The sequence below is a fragment of the Oncorhynchus clarkii genome, chromosome 9 (genome assembly GCF_045791955.1).
Source record: "Oncorhynchus clarkii lewisi isolate Uvic-CL-2024 chromosome 9, UVic_Ocla_1.0, whole genome shotgun sequence".
Classification (NCBI taxonomy): domain Eukaryota; kingdom Metazoa; phylum Chordata; class Actinopteri; order Salmoniformes; family Salmonidae; genus Oncorhynchus; species Oncorhynchus clarkii.
The window spans coordinates 40,854,965-40,879,750 of NC_092155.1; the positions used below are offsets into that span (position 1 = coordinate 40,854,965).

Sequence of the window (24,786 nt, forward strand, 5' to 3'; positions counted from 1 at the left end):
ATGGGTATTATGACACGACCACTGTGGGGTTCAATTTACATATTTTTTTAGATTTGGTTCTAAAAAAGAAAACAATTTAAACTAGCTTGCTGGCCAAGCGGAGTATATAGTTGGTGTTATTATGGATAGCAGTATAACAAAAAAAAAGTGAAGGTGGCATAAAAGTGAAGGGGACATCTTTATCTACCATACCAACCATCCAGTATTAATACAAAACCAAAAAGAACACATTTGGATACTCATTTACTATCCATAACGTATACTAGCTATAGTAGCGGTATGAGTCCAGGGTCAAGCAGCAATACCACGTGACTTTTTTTAAGTGTAAATTAATTTGGCTAATTTGCATCTATAAACTGTTGTTGTAAGATACCATTGCATACGTTCATCTAACGAGAATTGTTTTAAACAATACCTTTCTGGTTATCCAGCTGTGTCCTATCATAAGACGAAGCCTACACAACCTCCCATTTTGTCTTCTCCACTGTGTTTTGTTCTCGCTCTCGCGGTTGAAATATAACTGTCGCGAGAAGTTTGACTTACACTGGATATATGACGCACGGTGCTCGCGAGGTCAATTGATGGCGCAAGTGTGAGAGGTTAAATGTTTTTATTCTCACATATTTCAGTGATACTTCTATATAAACCCTACCTGGAGAGCAGATGCAACTTGTGACAAACACTTTTTGCAAGAGGCTCAAGAGTATACAAAGTTAGTACAAAATCTGTCTTCTCTGCTCAAACAGTACCAAGAAGTCCTAATTCTCCTTCCATTTGCCCTTAAATGCCACAATCCCTTACTTGGAATTTGAGCACACCAACAAATTACTACATTTACTACATTAAACCAAAGCTTGTCATGTCTACTTAGCCAAACCAGTTCCCAGTAGTCCACCAGGTGGCAACAAAGCCCACATATGCCAATAAAATACTTTTAACAAACATTGGTCAGACCTGTTTAATTTTTTTCTTAAAGACATGAACAATCCATTTACTATATGTACAATATGTAAACAAGAGAATATATGACAAACAAAGGGGTAAATAAACATGCTCAGAATAATATACAGTCAGTCACTTTTGCTGTTTCCTTTACCCTCCAAAAACACTATCATGGTCGAAAGTAATTCTGGAGTAGGCTTACATTGTTAACGAATAACCAAACCATCAAAGGTTGATGTGACAAATAGTTCTGACAGAATCTGAACAGAGGGTCCAGGTGACATTCATATAAAGTCTTACAATGCATTTAAATAAAAACGATTTCCAGAGCTGAGCCATTTCAAAACATTTGGAAAGTGATTTTCATTCTCAAACAGTACTTTAAAAAAAAATCTCATATGCTTGTCAGAGCACTATAAATATTGTCCATGTGTCTTATTACAAAAACTTTGTACAGTTTTAACCTTTATAGTTTTTATACATCACAGTTTATTAAAATCTATGTATACACTGAGGAACTACGATATATAATGAGTATGAAACAATAAGGTAACACGTGGCGTGATTACCAACTTAATGCTATCCCTTTGAATGAAATGTCTGTATATACTGTTCATGGATTTTCAAATACACCCTTGTCAACTCCTTACAAAATGATGAAACTTTTAAACCGCATTGACAATACCTTTTAAACCACATTAACAATGTAGAATAATTTACATTTTAGATTGTTTGGGTGTCCCAAAAAGGGCTGGCACAGTAACGTGCTCTGTTTCACTTCTGGTGGCAAATAACTATAAAGACTTGTGGTATATTTTAAAGAGCAGCATCACAGGTTTCAAGTTTAAGATTGTTGTAAGAACACACAAAACATTGATGTCTGATCTTTTGATGTACTTTCCTGTAGATAACTAGCGTTAGGATAGATGGTAAGAGGGATATACAAATAGGATGAAAAGAGGAAAGAAAGAGTTAAAATGTATACAGACTGAAGTTTGATATCCAGATGAACTAGTCACAAGGACAAGGTAAGTGAATCCTCCAGTCTAGCACATAGACTTTGAGGAGGATGAAGGATGGCTTAAAACATCAGATCACGAGGCAGACGTTGAACAAAACAAGGGACAGGGGATGAGTCAGCTGAATCACAGAGGAGCAGGCCTTTATGCAAGGAGTGTTCTTGGCGTTTTAAAGCCCTAAGTCTGGCTAGGAGAAGGTGAGGGTGTCTGTTGGTTTTGATACCTCTGTGGTCTTTCATACGGAGATTCGCTGGACATTCCCAGATTAGTTGGTCGCAAAAAGGCTTGGTTTATTGGATCTGTCTCTCTGCAACCGATACATACATTTTACAGACTGCAGGATTGTAGAGTATAAAATGTGTGTGTGTGTGTGCAGTGTAGTGGTTAGGGCACAGTAGCACTGGCACTGTCCTTGCTCTTGTCTACACAGCAGGTAGGAGAGGGGCCTTTGTCTGTGGCAGAAGATCCTGTACCAGAAGGGACCTGGGCACTGGAGGAGTGACCTGGTGGTTTGGCTGAAGGGTCAGAAGTAGACTCCGCCTCTGGTTCCTGAAGAGAAGCTGTTGCTGTCGGAACAGAGGGAGGCAGACATGAAACATACGTTCAGATGGTAAAATAAAATACAGAGAGAGAGCTAAAGAGAGTGTGTAATGTGTATGGCATGTTGGTGCCTGAAGTTTTAGTGCACAGGTACTTCCTTCTATGCATTCGTGCAAATTACGTTGATTGTGTATGTAATACCTGACTGTGTGCAGGACTTCATGTGTTCTGGCCAGTGAGCTTGCTGGCAGGGGTAGTCACAGTAGCTGGTGTTCCAGCAGCAGTAGAATATGGCCTCCTTCCTGCAGTTGGCACACCACTGCTTTTTCTTGGTGTCATCCACCGCCTGCTGTTTCTCCACCTCCATCTGCTTCTTCACCTCTGCCACCAGACGCTCCCTCTCCTGCTCCAGACTCTGCCTCATCTCTGCCATAGTCAGTTCTACACGACACACAAAGACGTTTAGAAGACGTACTAATATAATTCACATTATATTGAAAATAATGAATTATTCATATGAATGTAACATGCATTGAAATGTATACGATGCATGTTTTACGACTACAGCACAGGAATTGAATGAGTATATTATGCATACAGCTATAATCAAATCAAATCAAATTTATTTATATAGCCCTTCGTACATCAGCTGATATCTCAAAGTGCTGTACAGAAACCCAGCCTAAAACCCCAAACAGCAAGCAATGCAGGTGTAGAAGCACGGCACACACTTGCATTATTAAGATGTCAGAAAACACAGATATGAAGTCCATCTCATACACACACGAATTGACTGACACAGACTGGTTGACTGGCTGAAGTCGAGCGTTTTGATTCTGTACGGTCAGATTAAGAGCAACAATGACAAGAACCTGCCATGTGGGGAATCGTAGGTGGCTTTCAGCTAGTTTTATCTTGTTGTTGATACCATGTCTTGTTTTGAGGTGCTTTGACTGACTTCATGTCAATGCTAATATGGCTCAAATTTACTAGCCAACTAACCAATCAACAACTCTAACAATGTACAGTACCGGCCCGCCACGAGGAATCGCTAGAGCAAGGAAATCCCATCCGGCCAAACCCTCCCCTAACCCGGACGACGCTGGGCCAATTGTGCGCCACCTAATGGGTCTCCCGGTCATGGCCAGCTGTGACACAGCCTGGGATCAAACCCAGGTCTGTAGTGACGCCTCAAGCACTGCGATTCTGCGCCTTAGACCGCTGCGCCACTCGGGATGCCCCAACCTTGTCTGTTTTATATATATATATATATATATATATATATATATATATATAAATATATATATATTTATTATAATGATACCAACCTAAAAGAGGTGCATATTTTTAAGGAACAAGTGGAACAAACCAAGATTGTGCTTCATCTCTGAAAGCTCTTGCTGATGTAGCCACTGAAGTTTCTCAATCTCTATCCTCAGCCGCCGGATCTGTGCAAAAATATTCAACAGTTGTCACAAAGCAGTGAGACAGGGGAGAGAGAGGTTTACCTATTTTATGGACTCAACCAAAAGTCTGTTCACCGTAGCCCTCACCTCTGCGATTGTGTTTCCTGAAGTGCTTTTGGAAAGGTCGTTGTAGATTTCTGTCATTGTTCCTTTAATCGTTTCCATCATCTGAAAAGTTCCGGTGAGATTATTACAACTCACAGACTGATGTCAGACAGGTACATTTCCAGATCAATAAAACACACATATCATCTGTGAATCTATAAACTGTCCCCTGTAAAGTATATTCATTCTGTTTGAGGCAGGCATATAGCATCTTGCTGACTCACTTTGTTGGTGTACTTTGCTATGTCAGCTGCCACATCTGCTGAGGCTGTGGGGATCTGAAAGTCTCCTGCCAGGTAAGAGGAGGAGGAGGAGGAGGAGGCACCAGAGGTGACCAAGGTGACTGATGAGGTGGAAGTCTGGGGACCATCTTTCTGTTGCACGGCTGCAAAACACAGAAGAGGGAAAAGGAATGAAAAGAAACATTCAATAGCTCATATTAACTAAGATGAGATGAATGTGTGTATAGAATTTGGGGAGTTGTGAGTCTCGATGTACCTTTTGCTGCTTGTCTGGTCTGGTAGCGCATACTGGAAGATCCCGGCAACTGCTGCTGTGACTGGAGCTGCTGTGGGCTGCGTGTCTGTGCCTGGGTCTGCGTCGGCGCCTGGACCGGAACAGGAGCCTGTGTTTGTGTTGGCGTAGACGGCTGCTCCTCTTGCTGCTGCTGCCGCTGCACCTTCTGCATGTGCCACTTCTGGGACGACGTCTGGAACTTGTTGGCCGGGTTCCACACCACCGTACGCTGCACTGCCTGAGCCGTCTCTTTGGGCAGCAGAGGGCGCTGTTTCTTCACTGCCAAGGCGACGGCGGCAGAGGAGAGGGTGGGGGCGGAGGTGGGGGCTGGAGAGGGGGTGGTGCTGAGGGCCGTGTTGGGCTGACCAGAGCCTGTGCTGGAGGACAGGTTGAGTGGAGGGTTGATGAGTGGCTGACTGGGGTCTTTGAGGTTGGACAAAGTGGCAGAGGCTGGAGAGGGTGCCACCGCGGCAGGGAATTTGCCTGGTCAGAGAAGAAATGACACTGATTAAATAACAGAACAATCACGTGTTTTCCTCCTTTCTGCTGAGCCTTTAGGCCTCAGTCTCTTACAAATGTCTGATACAAAGCAACTAGGGTGCACAAATCAAATGAAACAAGACAATAACTGAACCCTCACCTTCCAGCTTGGTGCCAAGGGGCTCCTTCGTGGCCTTGGCGACTACAGCCCCTAGCTCCCTCCTGGCCTTACGGTCGCGACCCCCCTGCTCATCCCCCAGGTCAATAACCAGCTCCCTCTCCGAGTCGGAGTCCTGGTCTGGGCCAGCAAGGGTTCGGGGTGCGCCTGCCCTCCCCTCCTCTGGGGCCTTGGGCATGTCTGTGGGGGGCTGAGTTTGGGGCGTCCTGGGCTTCTCCTGGGAGTCTCTCTCTGGGCCATTGATGCCCTGTCTGTCTTTGAGCAGGGCTTCAGAGTTTTTTTTATCCCTGGTCTCTGTGACTGCCTCCTTGTCCTCTCCCTGTGTGCTCGCCTTGGGCCTCTTCCTTGACTCCCTCTCTGCTTTGTCCTTGTCGTCATGGGCGGCGCTCTTCTGTCTGTGCTCCTCATCGCTAAGGTACTCGCTGTCGCTGGAGTCAGACTTTTCGGAATCCTCTGAGTCACTGTGTTCCACGCCCTTATACACGTCCTCAGAGATCCCATCAATGCCTGCACAAGGACAAAGAAACAATTCATACAGTGTTTTTCTTTATTTTTACATTGTAGAATAATAGTGAAGACATCAAAACTATGAAATAACACATATCGAATCAAATGAGTATTGAATAAATTATATTTATAAATATATTTCATATTTTAGATTCTTCAAAGTAGCCACCCTTTCCCTTGATGACAGCTTTGCACACTCTTGGCATTCTCTCAACTAGCTTAATGAGGTAGTCACCTGGAATACATTTCAATTAACAGTTGTGCCTTGTTAAAAGTTAATTTGTGGAATTTCTCTCCTTCTTATTGCGTTTGAGCCAATCAGTTGTGTTGTGACAAGGTTGGAGTGGTATACAGAAGATAGCCCTATTTGGTAAAAGACCAAGTACATATTATGGCAAGAACAAATCTAATAGCAAAGAGAAACGACAGTCCATCATTACTTTAAGACATGAAGGTCAGTCAATCCTTAAAACATTTCAAGAACTTTGAAAGTGCAGTCACAAAAACCATCAAAAACCAAACTGGCTCTCATGAGGACAGCCACAGGAAAGGAAAACCCAGAGTTACCTATGCTGCAGAGGATACGTTCATTAGAGTTACCAGCCTCAGAAATTGTAGCCCAAATAAATGCTTCACAGAATTCACCTAACAGACATCTCAAAAACTGTTCAGAGGAGACTGCATGAATCAGGCCTTCGTGGTCGAATTTCTGCAAAGAAACCCCTATTAAAAGGACACCAATAAGAAGAAAAAAGACTTGATTGGGCCAAGAAACACGAGCAATGGACATTAGACTTGTGGACATCTGTCCTTTGGTCTGATGAGCCCAAATCTGTGATTTTTGGTTCCAACCGCCATGTCTTTGTGAGAAGCAGAGTAGTTGAATGGATGATCTATGCATGTGTGGTTCTCACCATGAAGCATGGAGGAGGTGGTGTGATGTGCTTTGCTGGTGACACTGCCTGTGATTGATTTAGTTTTCAAGGCACACTTAACCAGCATGGCTGCCATAGCATTCTGAAGCGATACGCCATCTCATCTGGTTTAGTGGGACTATCATTTGTTTTTCAACAGGACAATGACCCAACACACCTCCAGGTTGTGTAAGGGCAAGTTGACCAAGAAGGAGAGTAATGGAGTGCAGAGGACCTGGCCTCCACAATCACCCAACCTCAACCCAATTGAGATAGTTTGGGATGAGTTGGACTGCAAAGTTAAGGAAAAGAAGCCAACAATTGCTCAGCATATGTGGGAACTCCTTAAAGACTGTTGGCAAGGCATTCCAGTTGAAGCTGGTTGAGAAAATGCCAAGAGTGTGCAAAGCTGTCATCAAGGCAAAGGGTGGCTATTTTGAAGAATCTCAAATATACAATATATGTTGATTAACACTTTTTTTGGTTGCTACATGATTTCATATGTGTTATTTTATAGTTTTGATGTCTTCACTATTATTCTACAATGTAATAAATAGTCAAAATAAAGAAAAAGCCTTGAATGAGTAGGTGTGTCCAAACTTTTAACTGGTACTGTATATGTATCATATGTCATGAGCGTATCATTTATAGGCCTTGAGACACAATTCATGAATGGTTTGTGAGTGTACCTAGTTGGGCCTTGCAGCTCTCGATGGTCTTGTCCAGGCTCCTGATTGGTCTCTTGGGGGTGGTGGTGAGGAGTGATGACCCCTGTTGTTGTTGTTGTTGTTGTTGCTGCTGCTGCTGTACTGCCTCACTGAGCTCCTTCAGGTCCATCTCAGCCTTCACCCGATCTGTGGCAAATGACACTCAAACTCAACACACAACCGAAACATAACCCCTAACCAAACACACAGCACAAGACAAGGTGCTACAGGAGGAGGAGGAGAGGTTAGATGGGACCCACCCAGGTTGAGGTTGAGGATGCTTCCTGTGCCCGGGGCCCTCTCCTGCTTGGGCACCAGACCAGGGGAGAATGGCTTGGGGCTGCCCGTCAAGCTGCCTGCATGGCCCATCTTCACTGACGCAGGGGACGCTGTGGCCAGAACACATAACACTTTAACCGCCACACATGTTTTGACTGTGACTATTCTGTAGATAATACCCCTGTGTTAGTTAGTAGTATGACATGTTAGAGAGTCAGGAGCATGTTGATTACCGGTGTAGTCCATAGACTCCTCCCCAGCACTGTAGTGGAATGGGGGGTTCCTGGGCCCTCTCTCCATCCCATCCTGCTCCACGTCAGACCCCGTGTGTACAGAGGAGTTGGTGCTCATGGGAGAGCGAGGCATGTCTGTCAGAGAGATCCTCCGCCCCATCCCGCTCGACAGAGAGCTCTTGCCCAGAAGCATCTTGGGAGACGCGGTCATGTCGAAGTTGAAGCGCATCTTGTCGGGTTTCTCCATCTTCACGGCCCCTGCCCCGGGGTTGGCTGGATCCAGCAGCATCTGGAGCTGGTTGTTGGGCGTGAAGGGGGTGCGGAAGGGGGCATAGTTAAACACACCAAACTTCTTGCGGATGTTCTCCACGTAGACCTCCATCTCCTGCATGGCGCTGTTGAAGATGCTCTTGGTCTTCTTCACAGAGAAGGGAATCTCCTTGGACATGAGGTAGCAGTTGTTGATGGGAACCCACGCCCTACGGGAAAAGAAGAAAAAAAAACAGAAAGACTTGTTAAGGAGTAGGATAAGGATAGAACCATGACTCACTTCAGAGGAGTCCAAGTAAAAAACTATGAAAAGTCCCTTCCCATCATCTACTTTCATCCAACGGCAAGGCTCACCTGTCATGCTGTCCGAAGAAGCGTGCGTCCACCTGTCCGTCTTTCTCCCGCAGTGCTTTGGCTGGCCAGAAGGGGAAGCCCTTCAGCTTGGCCCACACCAGGGGGTGGGTATGACCCTAAGAGGGGAGGCACACCAGGGGAAAGGTCCGATAAGACAGCAGAAAAACAGACAGTGGAATAAGATTCGCAAAGACATTCCTATGCTCTAAAGAGTGTTTTTTGAGATTTGAAATATGACATTTAGGCTAGTCTACATTTGTCTTCGGGACAAACCTAATTGTGACCCCAAGTCACATAGTATGTGGAAGGACAAAAAGTTACATTTACATCTATTAAAAATGTTCATTGCAAAAGGTGAGGAAACGTTTGTCTTACACATGGCTCGCAAAACCAGTTGTCCCTCTTTTGGCACGAGGACAGGTAGCACTCTGGACAGACCTCGATTTCGTTCATCTGAAACAGACAGCAGTTTCCACATCACTGAAATGGCCATTTTACACATGGAAGGGAGAAAACAACACACAACCCAGGCTGGCATTTCAGTCATCGTGTAAAAATGACTCACTTCATGTTCACAGATCTTCACAACAACCTTTGCTGTTGCTGTTAGTTTGTGATTACCTGCAACAATACCAAAAGACAGAAAACCATGTTGGTAAAAGCCAAGTTGTTTATCTCCAAAACAAGTAGCAGTACAGAAAGGAAACGGTGTTAATTAAGCAGGTGTTTGTGACCTACCACCATTGTAGATGATGCAGTTGTGCAATATCCATTTCATGTCAGCCAAGAAGGCTTCCGTGCAGCCATACATTTTCTTTTTCATATTCTACAAATATAGCAGAGAAAAATGTACATTATTAGAAAACACCATTTCGACTTCAGTCGAATTCACTTATGGCATGTAGTCGCTCTAGATAAAAGCGCCTGCGAAATGACAAATGGGAATGTAAGGGTACCTTCTCCAGTGTTGCGAGGTCCATAGCATGGAATATGTACTCGGCATAGTCAGGGTGCTGCTCCAGAGATACAGGCTTCCAGAAGGGCTCAGTCTGCCCAGAGAGGAAACAGTCACAGGCATCAGTTCTCATAAACACACCATTCAACCTAAAGCCCTCTCTGGCTCACAGTGGGCACCTGGAGAATGTCAAAAGAACTATCAATGTCAATGAACGACTCGGTACTGGTACTCCCTGTACATAGCCATGTTATTTTTTACTAGCTATTGTTATTCGTTATTCACTGTGTGCTTATTCCTTGTGTCACTATTTCAACAACAACAAAAATGTATCTTTAACTCTGCATTGATGGAAAAGTAAGCATTTCACTGTTAGTCTACGCCAGTTGTTCACAAAGAATGTGACAAATAAAATGTGATTTAAAAACGTGTTTTGAACTTACCCCTGGCTGTTTCATCTTCTGGAGGGCAAACTTCAGTAGGTATGAGAGCTGATCTATCGTTAGCATGGTCATGGCTTTGCTCTGTGTCTCGATGCACTCTGCTACTGTGATTTTCTAGAAACATTTTAAAAAGTCAGGGCAAAGTGACAAACAGTAGCTAGTAAAAAAAACAAAAGGAATACTATACCAAGCAGGGGGACTGGGCTAACCCACAACCACTCAAAGCAGTCTGCTGGGCTGCCTATTAACTATGCATCTGTGTTATGATTTATAGGAGACAGAAGTACTAGTCCTCATAGCAGCGAAATCCATCTAGAGAGGGAAGATATAGATCCTGCCCACTTTATGTTTGCCCTCCAAACAGGCTTGGGCTCGATTCCATTTAAATTCGAGACTTAAAATATGCCATGTGTATTATCCTTATTATAGAATAATATACTATGAAAGTAACGTGTCATTTTCCAGGAAGAAGCCTTGTAGTTTTTGAACTTTTGTAGGCTTTTTGAATGGTTTTCAATGGGGAAACACGTAGCGCAACACGTAGCGCAAATATTATTTTATACACATCTTAAAATGACCGCGTTTTCACGAATTTGATGATATCATCGTCAAGCCCACTCAAAAGATTATAGGGAACTGACCCCGGAAGTATGGGTATAAGGATTTTTACATTATTTACTTGAAATTAAGAATTGAAATTGAACCAAGCCTGCCTCCAACCCCATCACATGACACCAAAAGAGCAAGCGGATATTAAGCTAGTGGTAAAGGGAAAATGTACCCGGAACACTCCCACACAACATGCGCACGTATGTACACCTACACACCCACGGCACACACACAAGCGAGTACCTCACACTCTGGACAGAACCAGTCGCCCTCGGGCTCTGCTGGCAGTTTGAGGCACTTGGCATGGTACACCCTCGGGCAGAGCTCACAGCAGAGCACCTGGCCCTCGCGGTGGCACAGCCAGCAGTAGAAGTCATTCCTGCCGTCCTGCGGTACAACATCAACAGGGTCTGTGGTGAGTGATGGCTGCTTCACATAGTAAAAGGGACCATGTCTTAGCTCTGACTGAAATGCAGGCAAGAGAAACAGGGGGCGGGTTTCAAAACACACGCAGAAAACAAAACACAAAAGGTGCAGTGCAACAGAACACAGAGAGAAACACACAGTGGCAAGTAAGGCAGGATAATAAGCAAGCAGGCAACAAAACACAAGACTGTTTTGGTTGGTCTCGTCCATATCAATGTAGGTCTATCTATAAGATAGTCATGTCATTGTTCTTTATCTATAACAGAAGTTTGTGTTTCTGTCATCTGTTTATGTCATCACAGACTAAGTGCAATTTGATTGGTGACTTTACCAGGTGGACCAATAATCAGTCTTGTGTTGGATATCATGATTGACACTTCATTAACCCACATCAGCCAATCAGTGAACAAGACAATACTAGTCAGCACATATCTATGTCACTGTTCAGAACATGCAACTTTTTCCATCTGTCAGCGGAACTGAATTCAAAGGTTTTGGCTTGGGGTTTAATTGTGTCATGCATGTAAAACAAAGCATTCACAACAAATGGGAATAAATGTGCAAAAATATAAAATATTTGGCAAGCATACAATAATATGCATTAATATCTATTCTTTCCAAAAAGGCTGTTTAGGTTTAGAAAAGTAATTAAGTTATTACACTCTATAAACTGTTATGATTCCCAATCATCACAGCAATTATTTTAACATTTAATCATCAATACATGATACACAATCATGCATGTTTTTGATATGAACTAATGCATTGTTAGAACATACAGCTGTGGCTTTCATTTAAACCTGGGGGCATAATAGACACTAGGGCTGTGCGATAACACCTAAAACTCATATCTAAATGTTTTCTAACTTATGGGCGATTCACAAAATATATCTAGATTTTATTTGAATGTTTTCTCAAAATAAGCTTTGTTGTACAATTTAAAAAAGGTCAAATACACTGCATTTAAAAACAGCCATCAATAATCTATTGAATTCAGAGCTTGTGAAATTATACCAAGGCTGAAAATATTCCTTCCACAACCATAAGACCCAGTAATAATTGTATTAAAATAGTTAATAAATCACTGATCTGGCTTTCAGGTCTGTCTAGAAAAACGCAATTTTTGTTTCAAATTTAAAACCAGAACCATGCATAATGCACATTCACTAATAATGTAGCAGGCATTGTAGAAAATGAACACCGGTCTCATGAACAAACTCTCAAGTACAAGCCCACGTGCTAGTGAGTAGGCAGCAAATAGTTTGTTTCAAGTTTAGCCAACTTGGATCTAGGTATAATTTCACAAGCTCTGAATTCAGCTAAAAAGGCAAAACAGTTGAATTGTTATGAACCCAAGCTTCTGTCCGTCTCGAACTGTTTGAACAGCATGAGTGGCCCTACCTTATTTCTCAGAATGACAACAAGCTGACAATTCCTTATTGCACATTTATCAAAACACAGACTAAATGGCTAGTATAACAATCTTTATTTGACTAAAATGTTGCTAGCGATATGTGGTACCGTAATGCGTGCGCGACAAACTGAGCATTCATTTTCCAGAATGAATGTTCAGTGGTACATCCGTTTTAGTAGTGTCTGACTGCTCGAAATTTGAGGGGTTGAAACAAACAGTGTATGGTTCGAAAGGTTAACTTCTCCTCCATTAGAGTAAAATAATGTCTTGATGTGTTTCGGTGTCCATATAACCGATTCTGTTGGACCAAAGGGCTCCCGAGTGGCGCAGCGGTCTAAGGCACTGCATCTCAGTGCTAGAAGCGTCACTACAGACCCTGGTTCGATTCCAGGCTGTATCACAACCGGCTGTGATTGGGAGTCCCATAGGGCGGGGCACAATTGGCCCAGCGTCGACCGGGTTAGGGTTTGGCCGGGGTAGTAACTAAGATTTTGTTGTTAACTGACTTGCCAAGTTAAATAAAGGTTCAATAAAAAATACAAATAGCGAGTTGAAACCGTTTGTCAGAGTGGAAGAAGTGATCTCTCATCTTTGTTGTTGTGGGTGGTAGGGGAGGGGCTTGGGAGAAAGAGGCAAAGCGAGAGGCTTGTCTAAATCTGTCCAAAATAAGCCCAATGCGTTTCTATGCGCTTATTTTGAACCTAACTTGTCGCCTGCCTTCCCACCTTTGGGACAACGACTCCCATTGTTAGGGCAGAGACATCAGCATCTCGTTATTATATACAGATTTCTGGTGTAAATGGGAAGGTGTACAGCACAGAAGGAGCAAATGAGACGAGACCAAAAAGACAACAAGCAGACATAAAACGCTCATAAAATATATCGCCCAGCCCTAACAGGCGCGCACACACACACACACACACACACACACACACACACACACACACACACACACACACACACACACACACACACACACACACACACACACACACACACACACACACACACACACACACCTGGTCTTTGTTGTTGCTATGGATGGCTCCAGGTTTCTTCTTCTTCTTCAGGGGGCTGGGGGAGGTGTCTGAGGGGGAGTGGCCATTGGAGGAGTGGGTGGGGCTGGACACCTTCCTCTTCTGAGCCACCAGCGCCCGCTCTGCTGACCCAGGGTCAGACACTAGTGGCCGAAGTAGAGGGAAAACCAGGTCACCATACATACAACACGGAACAAGAGTAGCAGCTTATTAATGGGTTCCACGTTGCGTCACGATATTGTTTTGATTGTTCGTTTTAGGACTGCTGCCTAACCGAGCATTCTATTCAATGCGTCCTCATTGGGCACAGATGAAGATTTGGTCTAAAGTGCATTACTGTGTCTAAAGGCGGCAAATAATTAGTTGGAAAACCTTTTGTCGTTATTTTGAGGTAGCCAGATTGACTTTAGATGCAGTATAACTTTAGCTAGCTAGCTAGCTAGCTAAGATTGAAGGGAGACACAGATTTTAGCTAGCTAACGTTAGCATTGCTCGTTCATTTGACAAACTTTGCTTGCTAATGACAACATTGCCATCTGTCTAAAGTAAATTGACAACATGATGATGGCAAAGTTGATTCCTACTAAATATGTGCCTACTTTAGCAATGTAATCGTATTGTCAAGCCCCTATGTGTAATTTAGACAAAACAGTCAAACTTTTGCGCATTAATATGGCTGCAGCATCTGTAGAATGTTGATAGCAATGGCAACGACGCGAACGAGTGACGGAGGGGCAACTCATGAATATGAGGCTTAGAAGGAGAGACTAGACGCCTGGCATGAAAGACTAGAGAGGCGGAGACACTCCCAGTCACAGGCCAGTCTACACAACAATGACCGGCTCCATCGTCTTCAGTACTACTAAACTAATCTTTCCTCAGACGGGGATAAGAGTCATTGTGAAGGTCAAAGGCAGTGTAAAGCCTAGACCTTTCTTTTGTTAGCAGAACCCCATCACTGAGAGACAAAATACAGTAGTGCTTGCCCAGGGATACCGACCAGATAAGAGATTTTGGCCACCAAACCTTACTGCTTGGTTTCCCAATCTGGCAACGAATTTCATATGATGAGTTAACATCTGATCATCCTTGCTACGCCAACCACATTTCAAGGGAAGTGTGGTCGAGGGCCTGTGACAAGTGTTCACACTCAATCCCTGAGGCAGTGTTGCTCCATTACAGTGATCTTATATTAACTCTATGGCAGAATGGTTGCTCAGTGTAGCTCAATGAGATCCACAACAAACATGTTTAAATGTAAGATCAATACTAAAAGAAGAATACGAGAACAAGCGGTCCTCTCAAAACACAGTAACATTTGTCTTAGTACGCAAAGGCCTTGTTCTTACCTTTGGATCGCACGGACACATCCATCCCCTCTACCCCCTCGGACTCGGTCTTTACCTCCTCCTCAGCCAGACTGCACAGAGCGAGGGCACAGAGACAAAAAAAAAGGGAGAGTCAGTCACAAACGGTGTTCACGAAAGAAATCCTGCCACACAGTAAACAAGTGGAACACCACCTAAGGCAGGACCCCCAGAGGACAAAGTCACCAGAGTTTCAGCAGGTTTCCACTGTGGTTTCCTCATGGCTGCTTTAATGAGAAACAGCAATAGGTTAACAGTGTTAGGCCACCAAATTAAGGTGCAACTGACGGGTCACAAAATTTACTTGGACCTCAGAACCACGGCCTTCATGATCATCACAGAAGACATCCTATGAGTGTCTATAATCATTGGTCAACACACTCAGATAAACTTAGGTGTTTGTGTTCCATAGGGTGCCACTGGAGATGATCTCCATGGCAACAAGTCCTCTTGATTCAGCTGGGCCACAACTTGTGGTTCAGCGCAACAAACAAGGCCACACAAACAGAGAGTAGGCTGTGTACTCCTGTCCTCCAGGAGACAACGGAGAGACAAGGGCTTCAGTCCTGATGAGGGCCATGCATTGACGAGTTTGTTTGGATCTCACTTTGCCCACCTACCTACATTCCAAGACGCTCTTTCTGTACAGCGCAAGTTCATTCAAAAGCGGAATGCCTTGAAAACAATGATTCCCGAAAACACAAACAATTTGCATAGGCTATGCCACGCAAGGATTTGTACCTTCAAAATGGACGGTGAATCACAGAAAATTGCCTCAGACAGTCATGGATGAGAGAGTGTAAAGTGAAGGTGCTTCTTGGTAGCCACTCAAACCCCAGCTCTAACAACAGGTGTCCCTAAAGGCTGTTTAGCCTATTCCTAGAAACCCACTGCACCAGATCACTTTAGTAAGCTTTACGGAGTCAACCTTGGTCTTATTAGCTAACTACAGGTTTTTACCTGTTACATAGGTCTGTTAACTAGCCCAAACATCGTGTTCTGAACAGCCCAAACAATAAATCAGATTTCCACAGCAAATCATATCAATATATAAAAACATATTTAAAAAAAAAATAGAGCTTCTTTCATTCAAAGAAATGCCCAAATCAAAGCCTGTAGCTTTCTGTGTCTGGTTCCGCTCTCATATCATTTCCGCTCAGGAAGAAAGAGGAGGAGAAGAAGGGGGGGGGGGGGGTCCACAGTGATGAATGGGGTTCTTTGAGAGTTCAGCCCCTCCTTTGTCAGTGCCACTGAGGGCCTCGTTCCAAGGATGTCGTCCCATTCATCGCCCTCTTAAAGAAAATCCTCCTCGGGAATGGACCCACCACAGGACACACGCTGAACCAGTTCAGGCTCTTAGCCCTGGTGGCTCCTGGTGGAGGTGGATGTGGCAGTGGGCAAAGAACGTCTAGGTACAGGTAGCCTAACAGGCAAATATCCAGCACTGGCTAGATAGAAAAACAGCCTTTGGACAAGGTTCAAGAAGTGGCCACGTAGGAAAGTTTTGAATGAGATTAGAGTTGATCTATTCTTAGGAATCCACATCCATCACAGTCATTGATCTAAAAGGAAAAAAAGGACTGAGTAGAAAAAGGAGGCAGCACAATGCTCCAGAGCTGAGGGCAGCCATTGATGAGCCCAAACATGACTACCACTGTAAAAGGGGCCATTAACTAAATCTACTAAACCAATAGTGCCACCCTCCATTAACACACAATGTAAACCTTGATGTCCTGCTCGTCAAACCAAGTCCATGACATTGATCATTCATAAACCCAACGGAGGAAAAGTCTCAATCAATGATCACCAGGTTAAATCACCACCATCAAAACGACTGTAGCATAAAATAATCCCTAATGTCATTTGGATAATGAAAGAAGATGAAGTAGACACAAAAAGGAAGAAAATTACAAATAATCCAGCATATGAACCTTTTCTTGTTTAGACACGCTGCTGACAGATAACCCCCTCCGGGGCCTTGCTGTTCTGGACACAGAGAGCGAACAAACAAAACGAGGCCCACATGAAAGAGAGCTAATGTTAGCCAACTCTCTGTGCTACGTGTGCTAGCAGCGAGAGCACTGTGAGATGACAGAGTACTGTTAGCATGCAGCCCAGCAGTGAGCCAAGGTTTACACTCTTTTATTCACTTAAAAATAGGCTCACCGAGCAGCCAACGTGACATAATAACCACCTGATCCTGTAGCTTCTGACTAGGCAGATAGTTTCTCTCTCTCAACTGGTCATCCTATGTTCTTCCAGAGGGCATTTCAGACCAGGAGCAGTATTCCAGAAACATGCCAGAACAGATAGCAGAAAAATCTTCAGGATCTGGGAATATTCCAGATGAGCAAAATTCAGGATAACATTGATAAACACCCACCCTCCGCAAGGAGGAATACCTGATAGAAAAAAACACACACACACACAACACACACACACACACTGACTCTGTGCCTTGAGATTCCACTGGCTCCTCAGAGAGACAGTCGAGCAGAGGCAGAGCAGGGTTCTCTCGTCACAGAAAATGGAGGCCACAGCCGGCTCCCCTCCCCCCTCTCACACATCCCCCACACAGACCGAGGCACCAGTCACAGGCACTGCCCCCCCCCCCCCCCCACACACACACACACACACACACACACACACACACACACACACACACACACACACACACACACACACACACACACACACACACACACACACACACACACACACACACACACGAGGACCAGGGGATCCGTGGAGATTACAGTTCAACATCCAAACATCAAAACACAGTTAAGCCGAACCACGTTTGATTCAGGGTACAGAGGGAGGGAGACATAGATGAGGGACAGATGAGAGAGAGAGAGAGAGAGAGAGAGAGAGAGAGAGAGAGAGAGAGAGAGATAGAAGATAAATCCAGCTAATTGGAGATCATTCTTATCCATTTTACCCCCCGCCCGTCTTCAGTCTTGCTTTCACTGAACGCACTGCCGTCGAAGAATAATTAGGCTTAATAATAAGAGGGGGGTAAGACACTATGAGAGTAAAGACAGATCTGACAAACCTATGCTGTATCCCCGAGGAGAATACACTGTTTTGGTCTCATGCAACACAGTGGTGTCTCATGTGAGCGAGGGTCTGGGTTCCTGATCAAAAACCTGCTATCCTGCTCTGTAAGTGGTGCCATAAAAGCAGGGTGGTTTTGTTGTATGCATTGAGTTGGTAATGTGTCCTTGAATCCACTGAGAACCAGTATTGTTGATAGAGAAATAACCTGGCACCCTCTTCAACCTGCAGCCCCTGTCCTCCAGAGAGAAGACTGACTCTGAGAGACATAACAAGATACAAACAATACCATCAAGGTTAAATGTACTATTCGCTCAAGACAATATGAAACAACTAGTTTTAGGTACAGTCGTGCAGAAATAGGTGCCAGGCTTTTGCCTGCTTTTTCATACTATAAGATTCCTTATACACATGATTCAATTTAGTCTGAATTTCTTAACCGAATAACATGTTCTTCAACAGAGATAATTGAAGTGTGGTAGCATACCTTGTGATAGATATAGCACAGAATATGCAAGAAAATCATTCAGCCTGGTTTTTACATTGGGCTGGAGGGGATGAAACAAAGATGGCTGTGGAATTTTCCAGAAGGCCCCTGCTCTCCCTGTGCTGCTGCTCTCACAGCGATTTTCAAGCTTTAACCTCGGCTGCTGCTGTAATTGGCTGGAGGGTCTGCAGGGCGGGACAGGATTGGTCGGCTGTTCTATGCCACATGGCTCCCTGTGTGCAGGCTTCCCTCTTCCTTAAAAACATTTTCTGCTGCAATGCAGAGATTCCCCCTGCATTAAAACAGTGTAATTTCCCCTCGGTTTAAAAGGTTGTCTGTTTTGAGTGTGACTGAGCGAACTGGGTATAGGCTTTAGAAGAGGGATGAGTTATTCTTTGTGGTTGAGAGGCAGTAAATCACAATTTACGAGCAATGTTGCCTCAGCAACCCCAGCAACCCCAGACGATCGTCTAAAGATAACCTGTCACCAGATTACTAACATACCCACTAACATAACACTAACGGAGCACGGCATGAATTTATACACGTCTCCAAACTCACCTAAATGTCAATGACTGTAATATGAAGCACGCTTTGTGTAGAGCTATACCAAGATGGTTGAGAGTAAGGAATGTAGAACCCCCCCACGTAGAACCCCCCCTAATCTAGGTTTGACACTGAAGGTTAGGCTTTTGCTCATAATTTTTTCAAAGTGAACCGTGCATTTTAAAATCTGCCGTGCCATGGTAACTTATTACACATTTAGAACCTATGAATTACTTTCTGATTCATGCAATGAATCACTGTTAGGCACTATTTGGAAACAAGTAGGGGGCTAGTTATTAATTGTGATGAATTATTTGAACTAAGAACCATAAAGTAATTTCCAATTTAAACACCAGTGGAAACAGTACTGTAAAATAAAGTACTACCAAAAAAGATTATTGTGAATTGAGAGCCAGCTATGCAGTTTCACTTACCTATTTACAAAGGAGATACGATTCTCTTGAACCAAGTATTACAGAAACGTCAAACCAGGCATTAAAATGAAGCAGCAGATCAATGGTGTTTTTGTCTCTACAGCTATAAATAGGTGAGCGAGGCCCGAGCGGTGCCAAGGAGGGGAAGAGAAAACAAGCACGCAAATACGGACAAATATGAGTCGAGCTGAAGACAAACACAACAACACGCTTACGAAATACACACAATCAACAATCGCAAAAAAAATGAGGTGCTTCTCTGGTAGTTTATATCTGTGATGACAAGAGCAGAGCTTCACACAAAATGGCCACTGTTTGAGGGGCACAGAGCAGAGGAAGCAGCTTTACAAGGATGAGTGCTACAGAGTCAACGTAGCACAGGCCTGTAAACTTGAGGCTTTGGGCCTCCCTATATCCCAATGAGCTTCAAAACAACTAGCCTATTAATAATGTGTACAGGAAGAATCAAATAGCTGTTCAATTGACAGGCTGAAATTCAAGAATTCCCCTCAGACAACCCATTTTTGGTTGGGACAATGAATGAACTCTGAGGACCTTGTGTGAGTTCTGATGCGGGTGAGACTGGAGAGGCATTTAGCCTCATGCGGCAGGCATTCACTGCCCTGTTTGTACCTGCATCAATTGGTGAAGAATTATGATCATATCTGCAGAGAAAATCATTACACACCTCTAACACTGGTTGTAAGCAACCAGTGTTCAGTTATCCATCAGCCCCTTCCTAAAGACCCCCCCCCCATGGTCCCTCTAACAGGCACATCTGTTGCCCTCACGTCCATGCTCTCTGGCCTGGCATGACACACTAGATCACAAAAACAGAGACAATCTGCTTAAAAAAAGATACTTAACACCCCCCCCCATCCCTCTACCACACTAACCCTTTTTCTGCCACCCATCCCCCGTCATCTCTGACTCTGCCATGACACACAACTAGGCTGGCGCAGCAGAGAGGAGAAAAGAGAGTGCACACTTGGATCTCACTCTCTTTAGCATTGTAAAAAAAAAAAAAGCCAAGGAAAACAAGGATTTGCCATGGCCCATTGCATGGTAGTCTAGATGTCTTGGGCACACGTGACCCTGCTACACAGAGAGAGAGCAGGGGTGAGTCCTTATCCAACCCCCCCACCTCAGCTCTCTATGGAGCAGGGGCCTTGCGAGGCCTAACCCACCCACAAAGCTCCCCTGCTTCTTTGGGAAAGCAATCTGTGATTTTCAGGTATTCACATTTAGATTTGCACAACAGTCACACAACAGAGAAGAAGGAGAAAGGAATGTTGTAATTAGAGTTGAAATAAAGACAGGGCTTACCTCTGTGGATGCATGGCTGCCTGACACACTGTTATGTCAACACTTATAAAACATGGAGGACACTCTCAGCCCGGGAAGGCTCCTCTCTTCAGGCAAGGCGATCAGGCCCGTCTGATGGTAGCCAGGCCCTGACTGGCCCCTTTCTCACAAGCGAGATGTAAGGCCGCATCCAATTGGCCGAAGCATTTCCTGAGTAATTATCTTTGTTCAGCGCAGGCAGGAGCAGCTCTGAGTGCGGGAGAGACAGGGAGAGAAAAAAAGAGAGAACGCTAGGCCCTAATTACAAAATAACACATTTAACTGCATTTCAGTGACCTAAAGAACACATATAACAATGTAATACCGTTACCTAAGGTTGCATCTGATGCACGTTGTGTTATTTTCATGGATAATATATAAAAAATGTCAGCATGTAGAAAATGAAAAAAGGACAACAGGGCTGCTCTGCTGTAGCCTCCATTTTTGTAGAGAAGGCCTTTGTCTAAACCCCTCCCTCCTCCTCAACTGTCTTCAGGCGAGCGAGAGAGGGCACACAGTTCTTCACCAAAACAACTACAACCAAGGCTAGAAGAAATTGCACACCATTTAGAATGTAGACCAGGGAATCTTTCCCTATAACATTAGTGGAATTAAAAATAACTAAATGGTAAATCCATATTATATAAAAATTAGGATTAACATAAAAGGAAACAGGTTACAAATATTCTGTAATAAATATAAATTAATTCAATACAAAAGGCTATATATGGGCTTGTTCCAAAATAAAAGTATAGCTGTTATGTACACTATTTCATGACGGGAGACAATGATCTGCTAATAGCTTTTAAAAAATGTTGGTGGAAAAATAATACTTTCATAATTATTAATAAATCATCAGGCCAAAAAGCATTATTTTAAAGTACAGGCCAAATAGACTAAAAAAACATGCAAGTGGGCCTCCTCAAAATGAAAGGCCCATATTGTTTTTGCTAAAATTAAGTTTTGAAAATAAATATATAAAATACCTATAAAAATGGCTAATTTTGGGGCTGTGTGTACGTTTGTTGTAGGGATGTCCAGCTGTGGAATATTCTAGTTTGTGGATGGTTATTGTTTTGGAGTATTCTATAAGGCCTAATCCATAACATATAGGCAGGCTTAGGCTAGTTAATTTCTGGTCCTACAATTGAGGTTGGAAAGGGTGCGTAATACATGACAAAAGTTGGGGAAAGGGATGGCATTTTGTAATGCCAGACCCAAGAAGGTTAGTGTGTGCATGTAGGTGTGTTCCAAGAAACCTCCCGCTTGCATCATGTGCTTTGTGATATCATCAATAATTCACTATACCTAGGTAACAGCCCGTCTGTTATCGTTCGTGATCTCAGACAGGAGTTTGTCAATTAGAGTAGGTTTTAAATAGCCAACCAGGCCACACTCACAACACAGAGGTTACAAGCAATGGTAACACTCTGTGCTTGTTACTTCGATTACCATTCACTGTGCCCTCGCCATTTGCCCCCATTCCTTGCCACAGGGACGGCTTGTGAATAGAAAAGTGATTATATCTATACAAGGGAAATGTTGTTGTGAGCACAGGATGTGTGCTTGGTGGAGAAGTGGGGCTTGAAGAACACAGAGGTCATTGGTTTTATAACAAACACATGTGCAATGCTGTCCTCTAGTGAATACATGGAGAAAAGCGACAGTCAGACTATTTTAAATGCAGGTTCAGGCACCCCTATCCCTTTTTTATTTTTATTTAACATCTCAAGTCAGTTAAGAACACATCCTTATTTACAATAAACAGTGGGTTAACTGCCTTGTTCAGGGGCAGAACAACAGATGTTTACCTTGTCAGCTCGGGGATTCGATCTGGCAAACTTCCGGTTACTAGTCCAATGCTCTAACCACTAGGCTACCTGCCGCCCCAAAACCCTCACTCTTCACGCCTGCCTGATGTCTCTATATGAATACGTGTCACTGGTCAAGTGCTAAATGTTACTTTAGTCGCCTTGCCTAATTTGACAGCTTTCTAGCCTAAATAGATAAGACGTATGCTCCTCTGAACAATTTATGCTCTATGTTGCCTAAAAGGACAACTGTTTGGCCAGATGGTTATAGCTCTGAGCCATTTGCTACATGCTCTTTTTGAGAATCTAGGCCAGGTTATAGTGAACACTTGTTTGACAAATTTGTATGGCAAATGTTGTTGAAAGGGTTAGGCCTACTTTGATTGGTTTTCAATCAGCTCATACTCCTGGTCCCTTGACCATTGTGTAATGTTCATGGAACAGTTAGGAGTTAGCTAGGTTTAAAAAGTGAAGTGTACAGAAAAAGTAATCCATCACTGTACTCCCACTACAGGGTCATGCAGACATTGAGATATCTGATTTCTGGCATATGTACAATTGATATGGCGAAGCCAAATCATGCCATAACAACTCATTTCGATATGGTTTGACAACCTATTCTAAAATAAATATGTTGCACAACGTTGTTATTCTTGAATGTGAGGGCTGGGGTCAGGAGGTCAGGCATGGCTGAATAAATGACAGGCCAGGGTGAAAGGCATTAACAGTAGGGTGAGACTATATTATTGCTAGCTAGGTTGTTTCCTTTTGTCTATCTACAGTACTTAAATATACTTTACACTTGCAAAGTGTCGCTAACTATATCAAACTGGATTTACCCCAACTTTCTTTGCGTTCAGTGTGCTCTGCCGGATAGCAAAGTTAGCCTAACGCGTTACTGTACCTAGCTAGCTAATAACAACCGTTTCCCGGTTCACATTGAGAAATGTGCCGATTTTAAAACGCTTTATGTTACTTAAACTAAAGGAATAAATGGTCTTTCACGTAAAACAATCAATACGTACCCGGAAATGAAGGCAGCTATAGAACAATATTTATGACTGGACAGAATGAAAAATGGCTTGGAGGTAACGTTTTCCCCACATAGTCTCTAAACATTCTGTACAGTCTTTGGTATCCCCTTCGTTGCTTCAACATTGGAAAATCTCCTTCTCAAAAGCCATTGGATGAAAAGCCAAAGGCTCCTCCCCTCTGACCTTCTCATGCAAAGAGATTTTGATAAGGAGCAGAGGAGCGAGGAGTATGCAATCATAGAATTAGGAATTAGATGACTTACTATTTACACATAATAATTACATGATTAAAAACGCAGAGTAATAGGATATATATGAATGCAATATAGATCTTCCTCCTCATGACTTGGGATAGGAGGCTTCCCGACACCTCCTCCATCAATTCCCTTGCACGCCATTTGTTCAGCCTAGTGTCAATCATGAGTTCAACGAGGCGGGATTTTCTAGCTACGTCCTATGGGCAGTTCATGTGTAGGAACTGGGTCAGTGCTATCCGAATCCTTTGGACGTTCCTACCCTAAACCCTTTTACATTTCAAATTCAATGGAGTAAGAACAGCCGGGAGGAAGCATTTGAATAACTTTCTCGTCCTAGCACAAGTGTCAAACTCATTCCACGGAGTGTCTGGCTGCGTGTTTTCACTTGACCCTTGTATTTGATTGATGAATTAAATTCATAAATTAGTAAATTACTCCCCTCACCTGGTTGTCAAGGTCTTCATTGAAAAGAAAAATCAAAAACCCGCAGACACCCCGCCCTCCGCGGAATGAGTTTAACACACCCCTATCCTAGCAACAGAATATTATGTCGTTATGTCAAACTAGTGCGGTTGATTTGAAGGCTTGATCATGAGCTGTTCCACGCGAAACAACCGTTCAGGGTTGCCAGGTTCTGCTCAAAATGTATTGCCAATGACCTCTCAAAACCCGCACAAAGGCCTGAAACTAGCCCAATTATTATGTTTTTTCACAGCAAGAGGAGTTGCCATATGTATACAATAAACCCTTTTTCCATAACGTTATCGAGCCATTTAAGAAGGAATATCATAGTAACTTGTCACAACTTTAGAAGCAAAATTTGGGTTTCCTCAAAATAATACTTATTGCAAGCTATGACATGATGTAATAAAGGAATTTGAATATGTGACAAGTGAAAAGATCACTCTCCCATATTAAAACCTCTACAGGATCGCTGTCCCTATACCCGGACGGCTGATGCGCTAACTAACGGGTGGTAATGTGACTAGAATGATGTTGTAAGTAACAGCAACTTTCCAGGACATAGACATGTCTTATATGGGCAGAAATCTTAA

At 43.4% G+C, this 24,786-nt stretch overlaps 1 protein-coding gene across 8 annotated transcripts; it reads right to left on the minus strand.

Moving 5' to 3' along the window:
- Positions 1-944: 944 nt before the first annotated feature.
- On the minus strand, positions 945-23,615 carry LOC139416291 (MYND-type zinc finger-containing chromatin reader ZMYND8-like). Of its 8 annotated transcripts, none has more exons than XM_071164772.1 (21): positions 23,466-23,615; positions 20,612-20,839; positions 14,744-14,814; positions 13,377-13,537; positions 10,761-10,982; positions 9,909-10,022; positions 9,467-9,559; positions 9,249-9,336; positions 9,076-9,131; positions 8,886-8,963; positions 8,511-8,626; positions 7,887-8,365; positions 7,635-7,763; positions 7,357-7,521; positions 5,229-5,753; positions 4,571-5,071; positions 4,297-4,457; positions 4,055-4,135; positions 3,871-3,949; positions 2,703-2,942; positions 945-2,527 (listed from the first exon to the last, which is right to left on the minus strand). In XM_071164772.1, exons 2-21 carry the CDS (start codon positions 20,623-20,625, stop codon positions 2,346-2,348), a joined length of 3,555 nt encoding a protein of 1,184 aa, XP_071020873.1. In that variant the 5' UTR covers positions 20,626-20,839; positions 23,466-23,615; the 3' UTR covers positions 945-2,345. The 8 variants fall into 8 exon arrangements, with proteins under 8 accessions (XP_071020873.1, XP_071020878.1, XP_071020879.1 ...); XM_071164777.1 differs by having other exon boundaries at positions 10,761-10,904; positions 23,466-23,566; XM_071164778.1 differs by lacking the exon at positions 23,466-23,615 and adding an exon at positions 20,961-21,094 and having other exon boundaries at positions 10,761-10,904.
- Positions 23,616-24,786: the final 1,171 nt, after the last annotated feature.